The sequence below is a fragment of the Oncorhynchus gorbuscha genome, unplaced genomic scaffold, assembly GCF_021184085.1.
Source record: "Oncorhynchus gorbuscha isolate QuinsamMale2020 ecotype Even-year unplaced genomic scaffold, OgorEven_v1.0 Un_scaffold_1757, whole genome shotgun sequence".
Classification (NCBI taxonomy): Eukaryota; Metazoa; Chordata; class Actinopteri; order Salmoniformes; family Salmonidae; genus Oncorhynchus; species Oncorhynchus gorbuscha.
The window spans coordinates 50,001-68,131 of NW_025746445.1; the positions used below are offsets into that span (position 1 = coordinate 50,001).

The window sequence follows — 18,131 nt, forward strand, 5'->3', positions numbered from 1 at the left end:
TGATTGGTATTGAAACCTCTAATTATTGATTGGTATTGAAACCTCTAATTATTGATTGGTATTGAAACCTCTAATTATTGATTGGTATTGAAACCTCTAATTATTGATTTGTATTGAAACCTCTAATTATTGATTGGTATTGAAACCTCTAATTATTGATTGGTATTGAAACCTCTAATTATTGATTGGTATTGAAACCTCTAATTATTGATTGGTATTGAAACCTCTAATTATTGATTGGTATTGAAACCTCTAATTATTGATTGGTATTGAAACCTCTAATTATTGATTGGTATTGAGACCTCTAATTATTGATTGGTATTGAAACCTCTAACGCTGACCTTGTCGCTTGGTTGAGTAGGCTATTGCATGCAAAAGGCATCCTTGGGGGGGCTGGGGGAACAGACAGAATGAAACACACACACACACACACACACACACACACACACACACACACACACACACACACACACACACACACACACACACACACACACACACACACACACACACACACACACACACACACACACACACACACACACACACACACACACACATCTTAATAGCTGTGTTTGTCTAGGAGTCTCTAAGGGAGAGCAGAGTGAAGAGAGAGCTGTCTGTGTCAGACAAGATGAGGGCCTGTCTGGTCCGTCTGGCTGTCTGGCTTCTGTCTGTCTGTCTGGCTACTGGGGCCTGTGTGGCTGTCTACTACCTCTGTCAACACAACCTGCAGGTCAGTAGCACAAACACACACCACACACACACAGTTTAATGTGTTGTACTGTCACCTGGAACTACCTCTGTAAATATGTATGTGTGTGTGTGTGTGTGTGTGTGTGTGTGTGTGTGTGTGTGTGTGTGTGTGTGTGTGTGTGTGTGTGTGTGTGTGTGTGTGTGTGTGTGTGTGTGTGTGTGTGTGTGTGTGTGTGTGTGTGTGTGTGTGTGTGTGTGTGTGTGTGTGTGTGTGTGTGTGTGTGTGTGTGTGTGTGTGTGTGTATGGGTCCATGTGATGTGTGTGTGTGTGTTCCTCCAGCGTGTGGTAACGTCCCCCAGTCCAGAGGATGTCCTGACAGAGGCCTGGTCTCTGCTGCTGCCTGTAGCAGTGTGTGTCCTCAACACCTTCATATCACTACTCTACACACACACACACAGACTGGAGCGCTACGATAGCCCACGTCTACGTCACGGTGCTCAGGTAACACACGCAGTACACACACACGGTGCTCAGGTAACACACGCAGTACACACACCCCAGACCCTCAGTAGTAGGTATCATGGTATTGTCTCTGTGACACCCCAGACCCTCAGTAGTAGGTAACATGTTACTGTCTCTGTAACACCCCAGACCCTCAGTAGTAGGTAACATGTTATTGTCTCTGTGACTGCACACCCCAGACCCTGTAGTAGGTAACATGTTATTGTCTCTACAGTGACTGTAACACCCCAGACCCTCAGTAGTAGGTAACATGTTATTGTCTCTGTGACTGTAACACCCCAGACCCTCAGTAGTAGGTAACATGTTATTGTCTCTGTGACTGTAACACCCCAGACCCTCAGTAGTAGGTAACATGTTATTGTCTCTGTGACTGTAACACCCCAGACCCTCAGTAGTAGGTAACATGTTATTGTCTCTGTGACTGTAACACCCCAGACCCTCAGTAGTAGGTAACATGTTATTGTCTCTGTGACTGTAACACCCCAGACCCTCAGTAGTAGGTAACATGTTATTGTCTCTGTGACTGTAACACCCCAGACCCTCAGTAGTAGGTAACATGTTATTGTCTCTGTGACTGTAACACCCCAGACCCTCAGTAGTAGGTAACATGTTATTGTCTCTACTCTGACTGTAACACCCCAGACCCTCAGTAGTAGGTAACATGTTATTGTCTCTGTGACTGTAACACCCCAGACCCTCAGTAGTAGGTAACATGTTATTGTCTCTGTGACTGTAACACCCCAGACCCTCAGTAGTAGGTAACATGTTATTGTCTCTACTCTGACTGTAACACCCCAGACCCTCAGTAGTAGGTAACATGTTATTGTCTCTGTGACTGTAACACCCCAGACCCTCAGTAGTAGGTAACATGTTATTGTCTCTGTGACTGTAACACCCCAGACCCTCAGTAGTAGGTAACATGTTATTGTCTCTGTGACTGTAACACCCCAGACCCTCAGTAGTAGGTAACATGTTATTGTCTCTGTGACTGTAACACCCCAGACCCTCAGTAGTAGGTAACATGTTATTGTCTCTGTGACTGTGAATGCTGTAAGGTGTCTATCCTAGCAGACCCTGGTTAGCAGTAGTAGGTAACACATATTGTCTTAGTCACATACGTCCTTATTCCCTGTGTAGTGCACTAGTAACACCCTAAACCTCATGTTAAAGGTTGTCTCTTTAGACCAGAGCCCTATTCCCTATATAGTGTACTATGTTATTCCCTGTGACTGTAACACCCCAGACCCTCAGTAGTAGGTAACATGTTATTGTCTCTGTGACTGTAAGCCCTATTCCCCAGACCCTCAGTAGTAGGTAACATGTTATTGTCTCTGTGACTGTAACACCCCAGACCCTCAGTAGTAGGTACTTTAGACAGAGTTATTGTCTCTGTGACTGTAGACCCCAGACCCTCAGTGGTAGGTAACATGCCCTATTCCTCTATAGTGACTACTATAGACCAGAGCCCTATTCCCTATATAGTGCACTACTTTAGACCAGAGCCCTATTCCCTGTATAGTGCACCTTTAGACCAGAGCCCTATTCCCTAGTAGTGCACTACTTTAGACCAGAACCCTATTCCCTTATAGTGGTCTACTGTAGACCAGAACCCTATTCCCTATATAGTGGTAATTATAGACCAGAGCCCTATTCCCTATATAGTGGTACTATTATAGACCAGAGCCCTATTCCCTATATAGTGGTTACTACTGACCAGAGCCCTATTCCCTATATAGTGGTACTACTTTAGACCAGAGCCCTTTTCCCTATATAGTGCACTACTTTAGACCAGAGCCCTATTCCCTGTATAGTGCACTACTTTAGACCAGAGCCCTATTCCCTGTATAGTGCACTACTTTAGACCAGAGCCCTATTCCCTGTGTAGTACACTACTTTAGACCAGAGCCCTATTCCCTGTATAGTACACTACTTTAGACCAGAGCCCTATTCCCTATATAGTGCACTACTTTAGACCAGAGCCCTATTCCCTATATAGTACACTACTTTAGACCAGAGCCCTATTCCCTATATAGTGGTACTACTTTAGACCAGAGCCCTATTCCCTGTATAGTACACTACTTTAGACCAGAGCCCTATTCCCTATATAGTGGTACTACTTTAGACCAGAGCCCTATTCCCTGTATAGTGCACTACTTTAGACCAGAGCCCTATTCCCTATATAGTGCACTACTTTAGACCAGAACCCTATTCCCTATATAGTGGTACTACTTTAGACCAGAACCCTATTCCCTATATAGTGGTACTACTTTAGACCAGAGCCCTATTCCCTATATAGTGGTACTATTTAGACCAGAGCCCTATTCCCTGTATAGTGCACTACTTAGACCAGAGCCCTATTCCCTGTATAGTGCACTACTATAGACCAGAGCCCTTTTCCCTGTATAGTGCACTACTTTAGACCAGAGCCCTATTCCCTGTATAGTGCACTACTTTAGACAAGAGCCCTATTCCCTATATAGTACACTACTTTAGACCAGAGCCCTATTCCCTATATAGTACACTACTTTAGACCAGAGCCCTATTCCCTGTATAGTACACTACTTTAGACCAGAGCCCTATTCCCTGTATAGTGCACTACTTTAGACCAGAGCCCTATTCCCTGTATAGTACACTACTTTAGACCAGAGCCCTATTCCCTATATAGTGGTACTACTTTAGACCAGAGCCCTATTCCCTGTATAGTACACTACTTTAGACCAGAGCCCTATTCCCTATATAGTGGTACTACTTTAGACCAGAGCCCTATTCCCTGTATAGTGCACTACTTTAGACCAGAGCCATATTCCCTATATAGTGGTACTACTATAGACCAGAGCCCTATACCCTATATAGTGGTACTACTATAGACCAGAGCCCTATTCCCTATATAGTGGTACTACTATAGACCAGAGCCCTATTCCCTGTATAGTACACTACTTTAGACCAGAGCCCTATTCCCTGTGTGTCTACTTTAGACTGAGCCCTATTCCCTATATAGTGGTACTACTATAGACCAGAGCCCTATTCCCGTGTAGTGCACTACTTTAGACCAGAGCCCTATTCCCTGGTAGTGCACTACTTTAGACCAGAGCCCTATTCCCTATAGTGGTACTACTTCTGACTGCTGGCCCTATTCCCTGTGGAGAATACTACTATAGAAGTACAGCTATCTTTACTATACTATACTAGAGCTATTCCCTTACTGGACTATACTATATTACTATACTGTGAGAATACTGTCTGTCCTACAGTACAGGGATCTTTTGGTATACTATACTATATTACTGGACTATACTATATTACTATACTGTGGAGAATACCTCTACAAGTACAGCTGTCTTTACTATACTATACTATATTACTGGACTATACTATATTACTATACTGTGGAGAATACCTCTACAAGTACAGCTGTCTTTACTATACTATACTATATTACTATACTATATTACTATACTGTGGAGAATACCTCTACAAGTCTTTACTATACTATACTATATTACTAGACTATACTATATTACTATACTGTAGAGAATACCTATACAAGTACAGCTGTTAGGGTAACCCTAACCCTAACTATAGTAATATAGTATAGTCTAGTATACTATACCATATTACTATACTACTATACTATATTACTATACTGTGGAGAATACCTCTACAAGTACAGCTGTCTTTACTATACTATACTATACCATATTACTATATTATACTATATTACTATATTATACTATATTACTATACTGTGGAGAATACCTCTGCAAGTACAGCTGTCTTTACTATATTATACTATATTACTATATTACTATATTATACTATATTACTATACTGGGGAGAATACCTATGCAAGTACAGCTGTCTTTACTATACTATACTATCCTATACTATACTATACTATACTATATTACTAGACTGTGGAGAATACCTCTGCAAGTACAGCTGTCTTTACTATACTATACTATACTATATTACTATAGTGTGGAGAATACCTCTACAAGTACAGCTGTCTTTACTATACTATACTATCCTATACTATATTACTATACTGTGGAGAATACCTCTGCAAGTACAGCTGTCTTTACTATACTATACTATATACTATATTACTATACTGTGGAGAATACCTCTGCAAGTACAGCTGTCTTTACTATATTATACTATATTACTATATTACTATATTATACTATATTACTATACTGTGGAGAATACCTCTGCAAGTACAGCTGTCTTTACTATACTATACTATATTACTATATTACAGCTGTCTTTACTATACTATACTATACTATATTACTATAGTGTGGAGAATACCTACAAGTACAGCTGTCTTTACTATATTATACTATATTACTATACTGTGGAGAATACCTCTACAAGTACAGCTGTCTTTACTATACTATACTATATTACTATATTATACTATATTACTATACTGTGGAGAATACCTCTACAAGTACAGCTGTCTTTACTATACTATACTATATACTATATTACTAGACTGTGGAGAATACCTCTACAAGTACAGCTGTCTTTACTATATTATACTATATTACTATATTATACTATATTACTATTACTATATTGTGGAGAATACCTCTACAAGTACAGCTGTCTTTACTATACTATACTATATTACTATATTGTGGAGAATACCTCTACAAGTACAGCTGTCTTTACTATACTATACTATATTACTATACTATATTACTATACTGTGGAGAATACCTCTACAAGTACAGCTGTCTTTACTATACTATACTATACTATATTACTATATTGTGGAGAATACCTCTACAAGTACTGTCTTTACTATACTATATACTATATTACTATACTGTGGAGAATACCTACTAGTACAGCTGTCTTTACTATACTATACTATACTATATTACTATACTGTGGAGGATACCTCTACAAGTACAGCTGTCTTTACTATACTATACTATACTATAGTGGAGAATACCTCTACTATACATTACTATACTACTATACTATACTTACTATACTGTGGAGAATACCTCTACAAGTACAGCTGTCTTTACTATACTATACTATACTATATTACTATATTATATACTATATTACTATACTATACTATACTATACTACTATACTGTGGAGAATACCTCTACAAGTACAGCTGTCTTTACTATACTATATTACTATACTGTGGAGAATACCTCTACAAGTACAGCTGTCTTTACTATACTATACTATACTATACTATATTACTATACTGTGGAGAATACCTCTACAAGTACAGCTGTCTTTACTATACTATACTATATTACTATATTATACTATATTACTATACTGGGGAGAATACCTCTACAAGTACAGCTGTCTTTACTATATTATACTATATTACTATACTGTGGAGGATACCTCTACAAGTACAGCTGTCTTTACTATATTATACTATATTACTATATTATACAAAATTACTATATTGGGGAGAATACCTCTATACAGCTGTATACTATAATATACTATATTACTAGACTGTGGAGAATACCTCTGCAAGTACAGCTGTCTTTACTATACTATACTATACTATACTATACTATACTATATTACTAGACTGTGGAGAATACCTCTGCAAGTACAGCTGTCTTTACTATACTATACTATACTATATTACTATATTACTATACTGTGGAGAATACCTCTACAAGTACAGCTGTCTTTACTATACTATACTATATTACTATACTGTGGAGAATACCTCTACAAGTACAGCTGTCTTTACTATACTATACTATATTACTATATTATACTATATTACTATACTGTGGAGAATACCTCTACAAGTACAGCTGTCTTTACTATACTATACTATATACTATATTACTAGACTGTGGAGAATACCTCTGCAAGTACAGCTGTCTTTACTATATTATACTATATTACTATATTATACTATATTACTATATTATACTATATTACTATACTGTGGAGAATACCTCTGCAAGTACAGCTGTCTTTACTATATTATACTATATTACTATATTACTATATTATACTATATTACTATACTGGGAGAATACCTCTACAAGTACAGCTGTCTTTACTGTATTATACTATATTACTATACTGTTGAGGATACTATATTACTATGTCTTTACTATATTATACTATATTACTATATTATACAAAATTACTATATTGGGGAGAATACCTCTACAAGTACAGCTGTCCATACTATAATATACTATATTACTAGACTGTGGAGAACACCTCTACAAGTACAGCTGTCTTTACTATATTATACTATATTACTGTATTATACTATATTACTATACTGTGGAGAATACCTCTACAAGTACAGCTGTCTTTACTATACTATACTATACTACATTACTATATTGTGGAGAATACCTCTACAAGTACAGCTGTCTTTACTATACTATACTATATTACTATACTATATTACTATACTGTGGAGAATACCTCTACAAGTACAGCTGTCTTTACTATACTATACTATATTACTATATTGTGGAGGATACCTCTACAAGTACAGCTGTCTTTACTATACTATATACTATATTACTATACTGTGGAGAATACCTCTACAAGTACAGCTGTCTTTACTATACTATACTATACTATATTACTATACTGTGGAGAATACCTCTACAAGTACAGCTGTCTTTACTATACTATACTATACTATACTGTGGACTATACTACTATACTATACTATACTGTGGAGAATACCTCTACAAGTACAGCTGTCTTTACTATACTATACTATACTATATTACTATACTGTGGAGAATACCTCTACAAGTACAGCTGTCTTTACTATACTATACTATACTATACTATACTATACTATACTACTATACTGTGGAGAATACCTCTACAAGTACAGCTGTCTTTACTATACTATATTACTATACTGTGGAGAATACCTCTACAAGTACAGCTGTCTTTACTATACTATACTATACTATATTACTATACTGTGGAGAATACCTCTACAAGTACAGCTGTCAGTTTACTATACTATATTACTATACTATACTATATGCACACATGACTGTAAGTCTATAAAAGCTGCTAAATGGCATATATATTATTATATTATTATTTATATATAAGTACAGCTGTCTTTACTATACTATATATACTATATATATACTATATTACTATACTGTGGAGAATACCTCTACAAGTACAGCTGTCTTTACTATACTATACTATATACTATATTACTATACTGTGGAGAATACCTCTGCAAGTACAGCTGTCTTTACTATACTATACTATACTATACTATATTACTATTCTGTGGAGAATACCTCTACAAGTACAGCTGTCTTTACTATACTATACTATATTACTATATTACTGTACTATATTATACTATATTACTATACTGTGGAGAATACCTCTGCAAGTACAGCTGTCTTTACTATACTATACTATACTATACTATATTACTAGACTGGAGAATACCTCTAGAAGTACAGCTGTCTTTATATTATACTATACTATACTATATTACTATAGTGTGGACTTATCACAAGTACAGCTTTTTACTATATATACTTATTACTAGACTGTGGAGAATACCTCTTTAGTAGCTGTCTTTACTATATTATACTATTTACTATATTATACTATATTACTATACTGTGGAGAATACTGTTACAGCTGTCTTTATATACTATATACTATATTACTAGACTGTGGATAATACCTCTGCAAGTACAGCTGTCTTTACTATATTATACTATATTACTATATTATACTATATTACTATATTATACTATATTACTATACTGTGGAGAATACCTCTGCAAGTACAGCTGTCTTTACTATATTATACTATATTACTATATTACACTATATTACTATACTGTGGAGAATACCTCTGCAAGTACAGCTGTCTTTACTATATTATACTATATTACTATACTGTGGAGAATACCTCTACAAGTACAGCTGTCTTTACTATATTATACTATCCTATATTACTATACTTGTGGAGAATACCTCTACAAGTACAGCTGTCTTTACTATATTATACTATATTACTATATTATACAAAATTACTATATTGGGGAGAATACCTCTATAGCTGTCCATACTATAATATACTATATTACTAGACTGTGGAGAACACCTCTACAAGTACAGCTGTCTTTACTATATTATACTATATTACTGTATTATACTATATTACTATACTGTGGAGAATACCTCTACAAGTACAGCTGTCTTTACTATACTATACTATATTACTATATTGTGGAGAATACCTCTACAAGTACAGCTGTCTTTACTATACTATACTATATTACTATACTATATTACTATACTGTGGAGAATACCTCTACAAGTACAGCTGTCTTTACTATACTATACTATACTATATTACTATATTGTGGAGAATACCTCTACAAGTACAGCTGTCTTTACTATACTATATTACTATACTGTGGAGAATACCTCTACAAGTACAGCTGTCTTTACTATACTATACTATACTATATTACTATACTGTAGAGAATACCTCTACAAGTACAGCTGTCTTTACTATACTATACTATACTATACTATACTATACTATACTATACTACTGTGGAGAATACCTCTACAAGTACAGCTGTCTTTACTATACTATACTATACTATACTATACTATATTACTATACTGTGGAGAATACCTCTACAAGTACAGCTGTCTTTACTATACTATACTATACTACTATACTGTGGAGAATACCTCTACAAGTACAGCTGTCTTTACTATGCTATATTACTATACTATACTATATTACTATACTGTGGAGAATACCTCTACAAGTACAGCTGTCTTTACTATACTATATTACTATACTATACTATATTACTATACTGTGGAGAATACCTCTACAAGTACAGCTGTCTTTACTATGCTATATTATACTATACTATACTATACTGTGGAGAATACCTCTACAAGTACAGCTGTCTTTACTATACTATATTATACTATACTATACTATACTGTGGAGAATACCTCTAGAAGTACAGCGGTCTTTACTATACTATACTATACTATACTATACTGTGGAGAATACCTCTAGAAGTACAGCGGTCTTTACTATACTATACTATACTATACTATACTGTAGATATTACAGCTGTCTTTGCTATACTATACTATACTATACTATACTATACTATACTGTAGAGAATACCTCTAGAAGTACAGCGGTCTTTACTATACTAGACTATACTATACTATACTATACTATACTATACTATACTGTGGAGAATACCTCTAGAAGTACAGTACTTATATTGAAGCTGAGATGATCAACACCGACCACTTATCAGTCATTTTGCTGATATGGTTCATTACGATAAGTAGCCTTTAGTAGAGAAATGTGAAGTTTGAAATAATTTTGCTAATGTGGATGACTGTTAATTGATGGCTACGACAGTCAGACTAGTAGTAGTAGTTTTTAAAGGGCAATTAAATACCAACTGTGGCGCACATCAATGTTATAGCTAGTATTGTACTGTATACACTGAGTGTACAAAACATTAAGAACACCTTCCTAATATTGAGTTGCACCTCCTTTTGCCCTCAGAACAGCCTCAATTCGTTGGGGTTTGGACTCTACAAGGTGTTGAAAGTGCTGGCCCATGTTGACTCCAATGCTTCCCACAGTTGTGGTGTTCTACAGGATGCTGGCCCATGTTGACTCTACAAGGTGTTGAAAGTGTTCCACAGGGATGCTGGCTCATGTTGACTCTACAAGGTGTTGAAAGTGTTCCACAGGGATGCTGGCCCATGTTGACTCTACAAGACTCCACAGGGATGCTGGTCCATGTTGACTCTACAAGGAGTTGAAAGCGTTCCACAGGGATGCTGGCCCATGTTGACTCTACAAGGTGTTGAAAGCGTTCCACAGGGATGCTGGTCCATGTTGACTCTACAAGGTGTTGAAAGCGTTCCACAGGGATGCTGGCCCATGTTGACTCTACAAGGTGTTGAAAGTGTTCCACAGGGATGCTGGCCCATGTTGACTCTACAAGGTGTTGAAAGCGTTCCACAGGGATGCTGGCCCATGTTGACTCTACAAGGTGTTGAAAGTGTTCCACAGGGATGCTGGTCCATGTTGACTCTACAAGGTGTTGAAAGCGTTCCACAGGGATGCTGGCCCATGTTGACTCTACAAGGTGTTGAAAGTGTTCCACAGGGATGCTGGCCCATGTTGACTCCAATGTCTCCCACAGTTGTGTCCAGTTGTCTGGATGTCATTTGGGTGGTGGACCATTCTTGATACACACAGGAAACTGTTGAGTGTGAAAAACCCAACAACGTTGCAGTTCTTGACACAAACCGGTGTGTCTGGTACCTACTACCATACACCCTCTGAATGGCACACAGACACAATCCATGTCTCTTTGTCTCAAGGCTTAAAAATCCTTCTTTAACCAGGTCTCCTCCCCTTCATCTACACTGATTGAAGTGGATTTAACAAGTGACATCAATAAGGGATCATATCTTTCACCTGGATTCACCTGGTCAGTCTGTCATGGAAAGAGCAGGTGTTCATAATGTTTTGTCAACTCAGTGTCTTATCCTCTCCTCTACAAGTATGCCATGTGGTTATTCCATGTTTAGTATATTTACAAGAAATACACGTATATAGATAGTTTAGTATTTAACTCCAACATGGACTCAAGCACACCTGTTGTTGTCTTTAGTGTGATTGCCACCAGGTGTGTTGTGAAGCCGGCAGAGTTTGACGTGGCCAGGAACGTTCTAGATCTGATCAACGCTCAGACCCTGGCCTGGTACAGTAACCTATAGTCCTACCCACTCTGCTTCTCTAGTAACCTATAGTCCTACCCACTCTGCTTCTCTAGTAACCTATATCTATACCCACTCTGCTTCTCTAGTAACCTATAGTCCTACCCACTCTACTTCTCTAGTAACCTATATATATACCCTCTCTGCTTCTCTAGTAACCTATATCTATACCCACTCTGCTTCTCTAGTAACCTATATCTATACCCTCTCTGCCTCTCTAGTTACTTATATCTCTACCCTCTCTGCTTCTCTAGTAACCTATATCTACACCCTCTCTGCCTCTCTAGTAACCTATATCTCTACCCTCTCTGCTTCTCTAGTAACCTATATCTACACCCTCTCCGCCTCTAGTAACCTATATCTATACCCTCTCTGCCTCTCTAGTAACCTATATATATATACCCTCTCTGCTTCTCTAGTAACCTATATCTATACCCACTCTGCTTCTCTAGTAACCTATAGTCCTACCCACTCTACTTCTCTAGTAACCTATATATATACCCTCTCTGCTTCTCTAGTAACCTATAGTCCTACCCACTCTGCTTCTCTAGTAACCTATATCTATACCCACTCTGCTTCTCTAGTAACCTATAGTCCTACCCACTCTACTTCTCTAGTAACCTATATCTACACCCTCTCTGCCTCTCTAGTAACCTATATCTCTACCCTCTCTGCTTCTCTAGTAACCTATATCTACACCCTCTCCGCCTCTCTAGTAACCTATATCTATACCCTCTCTGCCTCTCTAGTAACCTATATATATATACCCTCTCTGCTTCTCTAGTAACCTATATCTATACCCTCTCTGCTTCTCTAGTAACCTATATCTACACCCTCTCCGCCTCTCTAGTAACCTATATCTATACCCTCTCTGCCTCTCTAGTAACCTATATATATATACCCACTCTGATTCTCTAGTAACCTATATCTATACCCACTCTGCTTCTCTAGTAACCTATAGTCCTACCCACTCTACTTCTCTAGTAACCTATATATATACCCTCTCTGCTTCTCTAGTAACCTATATCTATACCCTCTCTGCTTCTCTAGTAACCTATATCTATACCCTCTCTGCTTCTCTAGTAACCTATATCTATACCCACTCTGCCTCTCTAGTAACCTATATATCTATACCCACTCTGCCTCTCTAGTAACCTATATCTATACCCTCTCTGCCTCTCTAGTAACCTATATATCTATACCCACTCTGCTTCTCTAGTAACCTATATCTATATAATCGATTAGCATGCCCACCAGTCTCGTCAGTTAAACATGACAAACTGAACACAGTATGTATGCATTAACGTATCATGATACAATATTATAGTGAGGCAACATATGAGGTGTGAATGGCAAACTTTTCACAGCAAAATGGATGTACATTTTTCAAAATATATTAGAATAGCAGACTGATCACATGACCAATATCTGAGCTCTGATTGGAGTAGTCCTAAAATTGCACACTAGGTGGCGCAGCTGATAAAAATTCCCCATGCTGGCAACATTGCTTGGCAATATTGGCCAAAAAAATGCTAGTATATCATTAGCTTGAGACTGTCTTAATGTTGCTCTGCCTGCCTGCCTGCCTGCCTGTCTGTGTATCTGTCTGCCTGTCGGTCTGTCTGCCTCTCTCTCTGTCTGCCTGTCGGTCTGTCTGCCTCTCTCTCTGTCTCTCTCCCTCTCCAGGATAGGGGTGTACTTCTCTCCTCTCCTCCCTGTCGTTCAGCTCATCAAACTCTTCCTAATCTTCCACCTAAAGAAGGTAGAGCCCTGGAGAAAAGTAGTGCACTAATAGTGAATACTAGGGTTCCATTGTAATACTAGGGTTCCATTGTAATACTAGGGTTCCATTGTAATACTAGGGTTCCATTGTAATACTAGGGTTCCATTGGAATACTAGGGTTCCATTGTAATACTAGGGTTCCATTGTAATACTAGGGTTCCATTGTAATACTAGGGTTCCATTGGAATACTAGGGTTCCATTGGAATACTAGGGTTCCATTGTAATACTAGGGTTCCATTGGAATACTAGGGTTCCATTGTAATACTAGAGTTCCATTTTAATACTAGGGTTCCATTGGAATACTAGGGTTCCATTGGAATACTAGGGTTCCATTGGAATACTAGGGTTCCATTGTAATACTAGGGTTCCATTGGAATACTAGGGTTCCATTGGAATACTAGGGTTCCATTGTAATACTAGGGTTCCATTGTAATACTAGGGTTCCATTGTAATACTAAGGTTCCATTGGAATACTAGGGTTCCATTGGAATACTAGGGTTCCACTGTAATACTAGGGTTCCGTTTTAATACTAGGGTTCCGTTGTAATACTAGGGTTCCGTTGTGATACTAGGATTCCGTTGTAATACTAGGGTTCCATTGTAATACTAGGGTTCCATTGTGATACTAGGATTCCATTGTAATACTAGGGTTCCATTGTAATACTAGGGTTCCATTGTAATACTAGGGTTCCATTGTAATACTAGGGTTCCATTGTAATACTAGGGTTCCATTGGAATACTAGGGTTCCATTGGAATACTAGGGTTCCATTGGAATACTAGGGTTCCATTGGAATACTAGGGTTCCATTGGAATACTAGGGTTCCATTGGAATACTAGGGTTCCATTGTAATACTAGGGTTCCATTGGAATACTAGGGTTCCATTGGAATACTAGGGTTCCATTGTAATACTAGGGTGCCATTGTAATACTAGGGTTCCATTGTAATACTAGGGTGCCGTTTGAGATGTAGACTCAGACTCCTTCCTCCCTCCCTCCCTCTCTCCCCCCTCCCTCTCTCCCTACCTCTCTCTCCCCCCTCCCTTTCTCCTCTCTCCTCCCTCCTCCCTCCCTACCTCTCTCTCCCCTCCCTTCTCTCCCCCTCCTCTCTCCTCCTCCCTCCTCTCTCCCCCTCCTCTCTCCCTACATCTCTCTCCCCCTCCTCCTTCTCTCCCCCTCCTCCCTCCCTACCTCTCTCTCCCCTCCTCCCTCCTCTCTCCTCCCTACCTCTCTCTCCCCCCTCCTCTCTCTCCTCCCTCCCTACCTCTCCTCCCTCCCTCTCCCTCCCTACCTCTCCCCCTCCTCTCTCCTCCCTACCTCTCTCCCCCCCTCCTCTCTCCCCCTCCTCCCTCTCTCCTCCCTCCCTACCTCTCTCTCCTCCCTCCTACCTCTCTCCTCCCTCCCTACCTCTCTCCCCCCTCCTCTCTCTCTCCCCCTCCTCCCTCGCTCTCCTCCCTCCTACCTCTCTCCTCCCTCCCTACCTCTCTCCCCCCTCCTCTCTCTCTCTCTCCCCCTCCTCCCTCCCTCTCCTCCCTCCCTACCTCCCTCTCCTCCCTCCCTACCTCTCTCTCCTCCTCCTCCCTACCTCTCTCTCCCCCTCCCTCTCTCTCCCCCTCCTCCCTCTCTCCTCCCTCCCTACCTCTCTCTCCTCCCTCCTACCTCTCTCCTCCCTCCTACCTCTCTCCTCCCTCCCTACCTCTCTCTCCCCCTCCTCTCTCTCCCCCTCCTCCCTCTCTCTCCTCCCTCCTCCCTCCTCTCCCCCTCCTCCCTCTCTCTCCTCCCTACCTCTCTCTCCCCCTCCTCCCTCTCTCCCCCTCCTCCCTCCTCTCTCCTCCCTACCTCTCTCCTCCCTCTCCTCCCTCCCTACCTCTCTCTCCTCCCTCCCTACCTCTCTCTCCCCCCCTCCTCCCTCTCCCCCCTCCTCTCTCCTCCCTACTTCTCTCCCCCCTCTCTCTCCTCCCTACCTCTCTCTCCCCCTCCTCCTCTCTCCCCCTCCTCCCTCTCTCCTCCCTCCCTACCTCTCCTCCTCCCTCCTACCTCTCTCCTCCCTCCCTCCCTATCTCTCTCTCTCCCCTCCTCTTTCTCTCCCCCTCCCCCTCGCTCTCCTCCCTCCTACCTCTCTCCTCCCTCCCTACCTCTCTCTCCCCCTCCTCTCTCTCTCCCCCTCCCTCTCTCTCCCCCCCCCTCCTCCCTCCCTCTCCTCCCTCCTACCTCTCTCCCTCCCTCCCTACCTCTCTCTCCCTCCCTCCCTACCTCTCTCTCCCCCTCCTCTCTCTCTCCCCCTCCTCCCTCTCCTCCCTCCCTCCTCTCTCTCCTCCCTCCTACCTCTCTCCTCCCTCCCTACCTCTCTCTCTCCCCCTCCTCCCTCTCTCTCCTCCCTCCTCCCTCTCTCTCCTCCCTCCTCCCTCTCTCTCCTCCCTCCCTCTCTCCTCCCTACCTCTCTCTCCCCCTCCCTCCCTCTCCCCCTCCTCCCTCCTCTCCCTCCCTACCTCTCTCTCTCCCTCTCCCCTCCCTCCCTACCTCTCTCTCCTCCCTCCCTACCTCTCTCTCCCCCCTCCTCCCTCTCTCCCCCTCCTCTCTCCTCCCTACCTCTCTCTCCCCCTCCTCTCTCCTCCCTCTCTCCTCCCCCTCCTCCCTCTCTCCTCCCTCCCTACCTCTCTCTCCCCCTCCTCCCTCCTCCCCCCCTCCCTCCCCCTACCTCTCTCTCCCCCTGCTCCCTCTCTCCTCTCCTCCCTCTCTCCTCCCCCTCTCTCCCCCCTCCTCCCTCCTCCTCCTACCCTCTCTCTCCCCCTCCTCCCTCTCTCCCCCTCCTCCCTCTCTCCTCCCTCCCTCCTCTCTCCCCCTCCTCCCTCTCTCCTCCCTCCCTCTCTCCTCCCTCCCCCCTCCTCCCTCTCTCCCTCCTCCTCCCTCCCTCTCTCCTCCCTACCTCTCTCTCCCCCTGCTCCCTCTCTCCCCCTTCCTACCTCTCTCTCCTCCCTCCCTACCTCTCTCCCCCTCCTCCCTCTCTCCTCCTCCCTACCTCTCTCCTCCCTCCCTACCTCTCTCCCCCTCCTCCCTCTCTCCTCCCTCCCTACCTCTCTCCTCCCTCCCTCCTCTCCCCCCCTCCTCCCTCTCTCCCCCTCCTCCTCTCTCTTCCCCCTCCTCTTTCTCTCCTCCCTCCCTACCTCTCTCCCCCCTCCTCCCTCTCTCATCCCTCCCTACCTCTCTCCCCCTCCTCCCTCCTCCTCCCTCTCTCCTCCCTCCCTACCTCTCTCTCCCCCTCCCTCCTCTCTCCCCCTCCTCCCTCTCTCCTCCCTCCCTACCTCTCTCTCCCCCTCCCCCCTCTCTCCCTCCTCCCTCCCTCCTCTCTCCCTCCCTACCTCTCTCTCCCCCTCCCCTCTCTCCTCCCTTCCTACCTCTCTCTCCTCCCTCCCTACCTCTCTCCCCCCTCCTCCCTCTCTCCTCCCTCCCTCCCTCCCTACCTCTCTCCCCCTCCTCCCTCTCTCCCCCCCTCCCTCCTCCCTCCCTACCTCTCTCCTCCCTCCCTACCTCTCTCCCCCCTCCCTACCTCTCCCTCCCTCCCTCTCTCCTCCTCTCCTCTCTCTCCCTCCCTACCTCTCTCTCCTCCCTCCCTACCTCTCTCTCCTCCCTCCCTCTCTCCTCCCCTCCTCCCCTCCCTCTCTCCTCCCCTCCTCCCCCTCTCCTCCCTCCCTACCTCTCTCCCCCTCCTCCCTCTCTCCTCCCTCCCTCTCTCCTCCCTCCCTACCTCTCTCCCCCTCCCTACCTCTCCCTCCCTCCCTCCCTCTCCCTCCCCTCCTCCCTCTCTCCTCCCTCCCTACCTCTCTCTCCTCCCTCCCTCTCTCCTCCCCTCCTCCCTCCCTCCCTCTCTCCCCCCTCCTCCCTCTCTCCTCCCTCCCTACCTCTCTCCCCCCTCCTCCCTCTCTCCTCCCTACCTCTCTCCTCCCTCCCTACCTCTCTCCCCCTCCCTACCTCTCTCCTCCCTCCCTCCCTCTCTCCTCCCCTCCTCCCTCCCTCTCTCTCCTCCCTACCTCTCTCCCCCTCCTCCCTCTCTCCTCCCTCCCTACCTCTCTCACCCCTCCCTACCTCCCTCTCTCTCCTCCCTACCTCTCTCTACTCCCTACCTCTCTCCCCCTCCCTACCTCCCTCTCTCTCCTCCCTACCTCTCTCCCCCTCCTCCCTCTCTCCTCCCTCCCCTACCTCTCTCTCCCCCTCCTCCCTCTCTCCTCCCTCCCTACCTCTCTCCCCCTCCTCCTTCTCTCCTCCCTCCTCCCTCTCTCCTCCCTCCTCCCTCCCTACCTCTCCTCCCTCCTCTC

At 42.9% G+C, this 18,131-nt stretch overlaps 1 protein-coding gene across 1 annotated transcript in view; it reads left to right on the forward strand.

Moving 5' to 3' along the window:
- Positions 1 to 18,131, forward strand: part of LOC124024171 (transmembrane channel-like protein 5) — a 49,500-nt gene that overhangs the window by 21,848 nt on the left and 9,521 nt on the right. The window contains exons 11-15 of the mRNA XM_046338160.1: positions 584 to 736; positions 1,037 to 1,198; positions 1,399 to 1,406; positions 11,931 to 12,020; positions 13,723 to 13,798. Of these exons, the coding sequence (XP_046194116.1) occupies positions 584 to 736; positions 1,037 to 1,198; positions 1,399 to 1,406; positions 11,931 to 12,020; positions 13,723 to 13,798 (489 nt within the window). The remainder of the gene's footprint in view (positions 1 to 583; positions 737 to 1,036; positions 1,199 to 1,398; positions 1,407 to 11,930; positions 12,021 to 13,722; positions 13,799 to 18,131) is intronic.